Source organism: Lactuca saligna, chromosome 4, assembly GCF_052625555.1.
Source record: "Lactuca saligna cultivar CGN05327 chromosome 4, ASM5262555v1, whole genome shotgun sequence".
NCBI classification, from domain to species: Eukaryota; Viridiplantae; Streptophyta; class Magnoliopsida; order Asterales; family Asteraceae; genus Lactuca; species Lactuca saligna.
The window spans coordinates 289,016,726-289,027,668 of NC_136420.1; the positions used below are offsets into that span (position 1 = coordinate 289,016,726).

General features: G+C 33.5%; 1 protein-coding gene across 1 annotated transcript; it reads left to right on the top strand.

Moving 5' to 3' along the window:
- The first annotated feature begins 4,597 nt into the window (after positions 1–4,597).
- LOC145043762 (uncharacterized) lies at positions 4,598–6,766 on the top strand. Its single transcript, XM_078992512.1, has 7 exons — positions 4,598–4,727; positions 5,379–5,582; positions 5,667–5,717; positions 5,807–6,015; positions 6,110–6,232; positions 6,326–6,397; positions 6,490–6,766. The coding sequence occupies exons 2-7, from the start codon at positions 5,396–5,398 to the stop codon at positions 6,559–6,561; spliced, it is 714 nt and encodes a 237-aa protein (XP_078848638.1). The 5' UTR covers positions 4,598–4,727; positions 5,379–5,395; the 3' UTR covers positions 6,562–6,766.
- The last annotated feature ends 4,177 nt before the right edge of the window (positions 6,767–10,943 follow it).

Consider the following 10,943-nt stretch of genomic DNA (forward strand, 5'->3'; position numbering starts at 1 on the left):
ACAATTTAGGGTTTCTGCACTCAAAAGGGGGGGGGGGGGGGTTAAGGGAGGCTAAGGGGGCAAAAGACCCTTAAATAGGGTGCAAACCCAGTGATTAGGGTTTTCTCATTCCAGCTCTAACTCGCCGAGTTGGGTCCACCAACTCGTCAAGTTGGTCACTTATACCATGTGAGTAAACCCGTCCCTACATAATGAGTCAGGGTACCAACTTGTCGAGTAGATCTTATTAGGTAAGCATACAAGTTGAAAAATTATATACCTAGGAGCCAGGGTGTAACAATTCTCCCCCACTTGAACTAGACTTCGTCCTCGAAGTCTACTGTGGCGAACAAGTCAGGGTAATGCTACTGCATCTTAGCCTCCGACTCCCATGTCCACTCCGATCCTATCCTATGCTCCCATTGTAAATTTACTAGAGGTACTTCCTTGTTTCGCAGAACCTTTGCCTTCCTCTTAAGAGCCGTTATCGGCCTCTCCACATAGTTCAGGCGCTTGTCGACCCGTATGTCATCCAAGGACACCACCCCCTCCTCATCTAATATGCACTTTCGCAACTGTGACATGTTGAAAGTGTTGCAGATCTGACTAAGCTCCTTTGGTAGCTCTAGTCTATATGCCACCTTGCTAACCCTGACAATGATCCTGAATGGCCCGATGTATCAGGGACCGAATTTCCCCCTCTTTCTGAAGCAGATCACACCCTTCCAGGGAGAGACCTTAAGGAGTACCATGTTACCGACCTGAAACTCTAACTCAGATCGACACCGGTCGGCATAGCTCTTCTGCTGACTCTATGCGGTCTGCAACCGTTGTATGATTTGCTAGATCCACTCAGTATTTTGCAGAAGTACCTCGGTTCATCCCATCACCTTGTGACCGATCTCACCCCAACAGAATGGGTGCAATATCTCCATCCATACAAAAGCTCATATGGTGGGGCACCAATACTGGAATGAAAGTTTTTTTTGTAGGAGATCTCTACAAGGGATAGGTAGGAGTCCCAGCTCCCACTGAAGTCAATAATGCAAGCTCTCAGCATATCCTTGAGATTCTGTATGGTCCGCTCACTCTAGCCATCTGTTTGTGGATGATAGGCTGTGCTGAAGTGCAGACGCATGTCCAGTTCCTCGTGGAACTTCTTCCAAAAATGGGAGGTGAATCGAACATCACGGTCTGAAACAATAGAGACCGACACCCCACGACGAGCAATGATCTCACGGATATACAAGTCGGCTAGCTTCTCGGCCGATGAACTCTCCTGTATCGCCAAAAAGTGGGACCGCTTGGTCAATCGATCGATGATGACCCAAATAGCATCGGATCCCTTCGCCGTCCTCGACAGCTTGGTGATAAAATCCATCATGATTTGTTCCCACTTCCACATGGGAATCTACAAGGGCTGTAGTTGACCGTGAAGCCTCTGATGCTCGGCCTTGACAATCCGACAAGTCAAGCACCTCTCGACATACCATGCAATCTCCCCTTCATACATGGCCACCAGTAATCTGGTACATATTGGTGGCCCCTGGGTGAATAGAGAAGTGAGACTTATAAGCCTCTTCTAAAACAATCTGTCTAACCCCACCATACATCGGAACCTAGACCCGACCATAGTGGGTCAATAATCCTCGGCTATTCTACACAAACTAGGTGTTCTCACCCCTAATCTTCTCAAGTCTCCAGTTCTCCTGACACATAACCTTTGCCTGAGCTTCCCTGATTAAGCTCACAAGTGGAGAATACACTAATATCCTCATACATGCCACTGGGGTAGAAGACCCAACTGATTTGCGGCTCTGAGCGTCCGCAACCACGTTCGCTTTACCTGGGTGGTAAAAGATCTCACAGTCGTAGTTCTTAACTATATCCAGCCACCTGTGCTGTCACATGTTTAGGTTTTGTTGATCCATGATGTATCTCAGGCTCTTGTGGTCCGTATAAATGGTACAGTGGACCTTGTAGAGGTAATGTATCCAAATCTTGAGGGTGAATACCACTGCTCTCAACTCTAAATCATGAGTAGGGTATCTTTTCTTGTGCGACTTCAGTTGCCGATACGTGTAGACTATCACCCATCTTCTCTGCATGAGGACCGCTCCCGGTCCCGTGACAGATGCATCACAGAACAACGCAAAATCCTCGAATCCCTCCAGAAGAGTCAATACTGGAGCCTCGCATAAACGTTATCGGAGGGTCTCAAACGCCCTCTAGCTGCACTGCGGCCAAAACCGCACCTAGGGGCGGTGTTTGCGGTCCAGGTGGCAAGGATGCGGCTTGAAACCACAGTCCACTCCTTCAAGCCTAATAAGCATTAAAATTAGGGCAAAAACTAAATTAAGGGTAAAATAATCCAAAAGACTAATTCAAAACATATATATATATATATATATATATATATATATATATATATATATATATATATATATAGAGAGAGAGAGAGAGAGAGAGAGAGTTTATACACAATCATTTATTCCCAAGAGACTAATTCCAAACATTGATAGGGTAGGAATTCCGGTCAATATTAGTGTCTTTAGTAAAAAGAATGCAAATAAAAGATAATATGTAATGCATTCCATGTGAAAATCTATTTATTTGAGGTAATCGAACTCTATATATATATATATATATATATATATATATATATATATATATATATATATATATATATATATATATGCATTAACAAGTTTCGAATATTCTACTACATGAGAATTCGACCAATGCATGGAATATATAGGATTGATACATAAACTAAGCACACAATATAATTAATACTTTACAGAAGAAATTAATCAAAAAACAAAATGTTTTTGCTAACCCTATGAAGATTGTATTGTATTCGATGATGCAAAGTAAATCTTTCAAAAAACTATAATAACAACTGAAGGAGATTGTAGTTATACATAATTTCCAAAAACAATTTAGAAATGGATATCAATAAATCAATAATGTGATCAATATCACATTGTTTTGAATTCTTTGATTTGAATTTCTAAAATTTTGAAATCTATACAATATTAGCTGTGAAGAAAAGAATATATGAAACGTATAACCGATTAAAAGAAAAAAGAACGGTATGTTTGTTTTTCAATTATGTTGAGTCTTATTTGAATTCAATACATTCCATTTACAAATTAACTGCCAATTATAAATGAGTTAATCAAATTTAATATAGTCTTATTTGAATTCAATACATTCTTTTTTTGGGATTTTCTAATATGTACCTGAAGGGCACATATAAAAAGTATTAATTATGAAAAATAGTATCATAATTAAATATAAAAGATATTAATTATCGAAATTATTAACTAATTTTACATTTAATTATAATAATATTTTTTATAATTAATGTATTTAATATTTAATTATGATAATAATTATGATTAATTAATACTTTTTATACGTATCCTTAGAGCACATATTAGAAAATCCCTTTTTTATATTAAAAAAAAGGAAAAAAATCAGAATTTCCCAAATCGAAAAAAAAAAGAAAAAATAATGTGACATCGTAAATAAAAAATAGGATAAAGGGCAAAAATATTCTTCTTTATCGGGTAGATGAGATGTTATTTTGGCTACATTTTATTTTATTTATGGATATCCAAATGTATTTAGCTTTAGTGTTAAATGAAACCACAAAAAAAGAAGTTTGGGCTGTTAGTTATGAAAGTAATTTATCGGGATCTAAACATATATTTAGTCCATAGATTGATAAGCTCAATCACTTTTGGCCCATCAACCTAAATAAAATAAAACAAAATGAAAAGTAACTATTTAACTATAGTAAATTATACCAATGGTCCCTATGCTTTTGAGTAATTTATATGTTTGTCCATAACTTATTTTTTTAACTCGTAAGGTATCTATAATTTGTTTTTTAGCGCTTTTAGTCACTATCTTACTTAAAAAGACTATTTTGTCTTTAATTTTTTTTAATTTATTTAAATAAACACACATCAACCCCATTTCCACGTCACCTTACCTTACATACCCCACTTTATTTAAATAAATTAAAAAATCAAGGAAAAATTAGTTTTTTTAAGTAAGACAGGAACAATCACGCAACAAAAACAAACTATAACAACCTTCCAAATTAACAAAATAAATTAGGGATTAAACATGCAAATTATCCCAAACCATAAGAAGCATTCGTGTAATTTACTCATTTAATTATCGAAAAGACTTTCCATTATAAAAAGAGAAGTGATATATTATGAGGTAAATTGGATAAATGAAAAAATAAAATTTTTTATATATTTGAAGGCATTTTTAGATTATTTTTTCAAGAAAAATCTACTTTATGAAAAGAAATCAGTTTAAAAAGCCGATATGTACTGTAAAAAGAATTTAAATTTCTTTTATTTTTATTTTTATCTATTTTTTATTCATATAAATTAGTAACATATAGAATTTATTTATTATCTTTTTAATCTTGTTACTTGCTTTGATCTATTAATAAGAAAAAAAACACCAAATTGCTTCTAGAATTCTATTTTCCATTTAAAAAAAATAAAAAATAAATGGTAACATAAAAAAGGATATACAAAAATATATTTTTAGTTTTATATCATTTTTTCTTTTGTTTGGCGGGGTGACTGATAAAAGTTGTAACCCTCCTTTGACCTAATCGAGCCTCATCGATCACTTTGGTGACTGCTGCCATATTTCTCCGAAGCTAAAAACCCTTCTCCGGTGGTCGCCTCCTTTAACACTCAGCCGTCACGCAGGTTAGCCATCTACCCTTACATTCACACACAACTAGTTCTGAATCCATTTCAACCCGAAGTTTGCAAAACAAGTTCATCTTTCCCCCCCTTTTTTCCTCATTTGATCGTTGGTAGCTTGTTCTTTGTGAATTTCATTCGTAAATTAGGGCACCGACTGAAAGTGTACACAAATTCTTATTTCACTTGCTTATAGTAGATTCCAATGCTATTTTTGAAGGTATTTTCCGTGTTTTAAGAAAATTTCCCTCTGTTATTTGATTCGAAGGTGTATATTCGTAAACTAGGGCACCGACTGAAAGTGTTATTTGATTCGAAGGTGGTTTTCAAGTTTTAAAAACACATGCCTGCGTTGTTTCATTCAAATGACTATAAATCTAGCAAATACAAACTAGAGTTTGGCTTCTGATTTCAAAAGTGTCGAGTTTCATTTGTAGTATTGATACGGATTTCATGCTTATTTGACGGAAAAATTGCTAATTGTATAAAGTTCCATAAAGGTATCATCTAATTTAGAATGTGTGTCAACAAAGATGTTACTGTGAACTTCAACATTGGGCTAAAAGTATGGATTTGTGTAAACGCATGGTGGGGTTTATGAGTTCATATAATGTGGCTAACTGTTTTGGTGGATTCTTTTTCTGTTATGCTCAGTTTGATTAGCAGAAGATATGATCAAAAGGAGGTTTTACAAGCAAGAACATGGGGATAAAGATGCCCCTTCAGATTCTTCATCATCTTCAGAATCTGAACTGGATGCAGAAGCATCAGTAGACACAGATGAAGAAGAAGAAGAAAATAATGACAACATGGTCATGGAATCAAGAAAGAAAGACCATCATTCCTCCTCATCTTCTGGTACATTATTATTATTATTATTATATTTCACTTCATGATTTTGTAAATCATCAAATAAATTTCTTACAAAATCTTGTTTTTTAGGATATGAAAGCGAAGATGGGTCAGCAGATGAAGCTACCCTTGACTCTTCAGGTTGAGTTATTTGTACTTAGTTTATATAATTATATTTCAACTGTCATAAAGTTTGTTCCTTTACTCAATTCTTATGAATTATATGACAGGTTTACTCACAAATCATGATGTCATTAGCTTCCCACTGTCTTCTGAAAACAATTTAGATATGAATAACACACACAATATCAACAAAGAAGCAATAAAAAATGATCTTCTTGATTGTGTCTTGAAAAGTAAATCGGTTTTCAAGTGCAAGTTATGCCCAAGAATCGTTTGTCTAACAGAAGAAACATTAAAGGCTCATCTCCAATCCAAGGTTTATAAAATATAAACAACTTGAGTTTTGTTTTTTTTAAAAAAAAATCAATTTATGCAAGAATTTTTTTTAAATCTTTTAGTTATTAATGTAGAGGCATAGTCGATCTGTGAAGCTATTGAAGGAAGGAAGGCTTAAGATGATGCTAGATAGTGATGGAGAAGTAGAAGGAGAAACTCATCAAGAAAGACATGCTGCAACTTTAGCTCTTGCAATGGTTTGTAATTTGTTATTTGTTATTGTTTTCATATGTGGGTCCCATTTGGGTTTTCTTTTATAGAAAGTTGACAAATTTTGAATTATGTTATAGTCGAAGAAGAATGAAGGACAAGATTTGAAGAAAAATAAAGGGAGACAGAGACAGAGGAAGAGATTAAAGAAGGTAAATTACTTTGTTCTATTTCTTATGAATTATAATTTTGGAAATTTGGAAATTTAAAGTTAAGCAAAATTGGTTGTTATTTTTGGGTGTAGAAGGAGACTGACGATTTGGTGTCTGCAAAAACCAAAAAATCGGCTAAAAAGAAGCGTAAAAGTGATGTTTGAAGAGAGTGGAATGAAATGAGGTGATTTTTTTTGTGGAAGTTAAGGATAGTTTAAAGAAAAAAAATATAATGTTGGTTTTGTTTTTTTTCTAATGTTTGTTGGTTTTCGGTTTTGCTAATCGAAATATAATCCATTAAATTTTATGTGTTATGTTGTTTTTGGTTTTAACAATGAGAAGTGAAACTTGTTTGTTATGTTTAATCTACACCTTTTGCATATATGTCCATACAATTAGACCTAACAAATGTGTTGTGTTGGGTTTGTGTTGTATTGAAATAGTAAACGGGTTGAGAGAGTTTGACCATAATTGACGTGTTTATTTATCATGTCAACCCGTTTATTTTCGTGTCTTATTGAAATATGACGTGTTATAAGAAGTATAAACTAACATGTTGAAAGAGCGTAAAGGGAAAGGAAAAAAAAGTAGTTGGGAGATGGAATGATTAAATCCATAGTAAGGTAAAATGGAAATAGGAGTTTGGGAGTTGGTGGGTGAGATCTTGAGAAGAAGAAAAGTAGTTGGGAGATGGAATGATTAAATCCATAGTAAGGTAAAATGGAAATAGGAGTTTGGGAGTTGGTGGGTGAGATCTTGAGAAGAAGGGAGTGGTTGAGGTGATTTTGTAGTTTGGGAGAAAATTAAAATTAAAAAAAAATAAAAAAAAATGAAGTATTAATATATACGAATAAGTTATTTATAAGTCATTTGCACATTACCAAATGATTACGACCCAAAAAGAAAATTTACATATAATTTTGATTTTGGATCTTTCTAGTGTACCTAAAGATTACAAAAAAGCTTTTATATAAATAAATAGATCATTTTCAAGTTATATTTGAATTGAAATACTCGATCTTAACTTTACATATTTAATTTTTGTGTTGTGTTTGATGAAGCCGTTTGATTAAAACAGATTGAAATATCTTAACCAAATTCATTTATTTCGTGATGGGTTAATGTGTGATATATTTGTCACCTCTACATACAATAAAAGTCGCTTGAAAGAGAGTTGGCTTTTTTTTTTTTTTTTTTTAAATCCAACTTAATCTTGATAAAGGTTTAAAAATATGGGAATAGTATGTATATATATATATATATATATATATATATATATATATATATATATATATATATATATATATATATATATATATATATATATATATATATATATAGGGGATAGGGAATATACATTACAGCCCTACCTAAGCTTATGTACTAAACCTCTAAAATATGTCATTTTAACATGTTAAATATGCCCGGTTTGGTTTCACTTGGTAAATATATGATCCTCCATAACATTTCTTTCTTTCATTATTGTTTTACCATCTTTGTTTTCTTTCCTCAATTATCGTTTATTACTTCACCTAAGTGAACATTACTAAACCCTAAACCCTAAATTTAAATCCTAAACCCAAAACCTAAAACCCTAAACCCAAAACCCTAAACTTAAACCCTAAATCTAAACCTAAACCCTAAACCCTAAACCCTATTGTGTCGATCTTGAATTTACATCTTGAAATATTAACCGTGAATCCATTAACCGTAATCTTTATATAGTAAAACAATGTATTTTCAAGAGGTTTAGTACCTAAGCTTAGGTGGGGCTGTAATGTGTATTCCCTTTTCCCTATATATATATATATATATATATATATATATATATATATATATATATATATATATATATATATATATATATATATAATAGTTATTGTGAACTTTACTTTCCTACTAAAATTTGTTGATGTTTGTTTTTTATTTTTTCTAATTGGCTTCAAGAGATTGACATTAATTATAGCTCTTACTTTTATAGCGAAGTCGATGATGATGATAATGAGAAGAGTACTAGCAAGAAAAAGAAGAATGATCGAGCTTTAGGGGCTCCCAAAGAAGAGGATTCATAAAAAGATAGGTACTTAAATATATAATTTCTTAAATTCAAGTATGCTAATATGCCGATACATAATGATAGCCTAATTAATAATAATGTTAAAACAAAAATGAATATATAGAACCACTCTTTTGATTAAAATTAGCTGCTAACAAAAATGGACAATCGTCTGTGTTCATTTAAGCATCTATGATGGTATTTATGATATTAAATAGTCAACTTGGAATAAGTGATTACTACATATAAGTTTCCCTACATGGCAAGTGACTTGCATATATGGGTAAATACCGCTAATAGACAAAAAATAGGGGACAATTTCAAAATTTAGTCATTAAAAACTATTTTTCCGGCTATAGACATCCATTCCGCAGATGACCCTCCGCAGAATGACGTCATGTCCGCAGAATCTGAAAATGTTTAATTTTTTATTATTTAAAATATTGTTCCACTGGAGTCCTTTGCGAAGACATTAATCCCTCCGTGGAGTGATTTGTTTGGATGCTTATAAATCCCTCCACAAAGAAGGTTACGAGGACCTCCACAGAGAGATTAATGTCTCCGCGGAATGGGTGGTTGCAATGTATTTGCAATGGTTTTTTTGATATAAAGGTTTTTTTTTGTTTTTTTTTCTTTTCGTTTTTTAGTTCCATTTGCAATATTAGATTAAGTTTTAGTGTTAGAAATTTGGTTTCACAAGAAATATGAGTTTTGTTATTTTATGTATTAGGGGATTTTAGCAGATAAGTAATGAGATTTACACATACTTTAGACCAAAGTTTAACAACTTAGGTTTACTGCTTCCACTAAATTTTGATCCTTAAATATTGTTTGATTTTGTCAAAAGTAAGACAAATGTGTTCAATAGTAATATATCATTGTCATTTCAACACCCGGTTCATGGGTATGTTATGAATATTGTAGACGAAGCAGATGTTCATCAACTTAGAAATGTAATTTTTGAAATGAAGGAGATTGTGTATTTGTATTTGGAGGTGTTTGTGGGATGGGTCGAACAAATAGAAGCGGTTGACAAGATTGTACCATACAATATTGAAAACATTGTATCTTATAATGTTGAAGAGAGTCCACAAGAAGAAACTGTGGCAGTGAATACAATGGAAGAATAAAATTTATATGAGTTTGGAAGACTGGCTGACAAAACTTTGTCAGACGGTGAAGAGTCAAATGAAGGCTGGTCAGAAGATGAGTTCACACACAGGAAAAAAGCTTCAGGCATATTTTACGGTATGCCTCCCATACCTGACTGTCCTGATCCTATTGTAGAACCCAAACCATTTCACAGTTTAGGTCCAAATGATTATATGTTTGTTCTTCAATCGTATGGTAACAAACAACAACTAATATTTTCTTTGAGTCATAAAGCAACCAGATAAAAGTTTCAATTTAAGACCAAACATTCTAACAAAAATCATTATGAGGTAGATTGTGAAATTGAGAGTTGTAGTTGACGTTTATATGCAAAATGTGACAACCCGAAATTTTCATTCGTACAAACCCTACAGTCCAACACTTCAATTAAAAGTTAAATACTTTTCTGCTAAATTTTAGCCGGTTTAAAGTCCGTTTGAGTATTTTTATTAATTATTCATTAAACGAACGGATAAAAGGAAGTGATTTTTAGAATATCGGGGTAGCAATGGAACAATCAACACCATAGTTAGGTGTTCACGGCCAAATAAGGAGGGTTTGGGTCGTGAACTCTCTTTTAGCCGCAAACGCATGCCTTAGGCATGAGTTTACTCCCCATTTCTTTCATTTCTCAACTTCTACACTCAAGAACACTTACCATTCTCTCTCAAGTAGCATCCCGTTCTTCACCCAATCTTCCGAAAACATAAGTGTTTCTTAACTTGATTTATTGTTATAACCTAACATCCAGTTGTTATACATCATTTCATCCATTCATTATTTATTTTCACTTAGATCTTCAAGTGTTCTTCAAAACACCAAGAACACACACTAGTGTTCTTGGACCTTAAACACCCAATCAAGCTTCTATCTTGTAAGTACACTTGCCCTAGCTTCTTGTGTGCTTAGAATGAACTTGTTTACACTTAGAATACATCAAGAAACCCTAATATCTAAATCTGTATATTTTCCCTATATATTCCATGTAATTAATTAAGTTTTCAACAAATTCCAATCATATACTACATTAATCAAAAGAGGGGAATGTGAGAAATACCCGGGACCTAAATCCGTCAGCCAAAATATCGGGGAAATTGCCTTCCATCGGTGCCAAAGTTTAAGTGGGAAATTTAAGTCGTATGTAATCGATGTCGTCGGAAAATGATGTTGTTTGATGTCGTTGTCGCCGGATTTGATGTCGCTGTCGCCAGAATCGTTGATATACCGTTGATGCGGAGGTATGGATTTTTCCAAAGAGGAATCAGGGGGCCAGTGGGGACCAAAGAGGAGGAATCGATTTTATCAATGAGAAGAGGGTGAAATGACAAAAATACCCCT

Coding starts and splice junctions, on each gene's coding strand:
- LOC145043762 (XM_078992512.1), top strand. CDS start 5,396: ATGATCAAAAGGAGGTTTTACAAGCAAGAACATGGGGATAAAGATGCC. Junction 6,016..6,109: donor AGGCTCATCTCCAATCCAAG/GTTTATAAAATA, acceptor TTATTAATGTAG/AGGCATAGTCGATCTGTGAA. Junction 6,233..6,325: donor CAACTTTAGCTCTTGCAATG/GTTTGTAATTTG, acceptor ATTATGTTATAG/TCGAAGAAGAATGAAGGACA.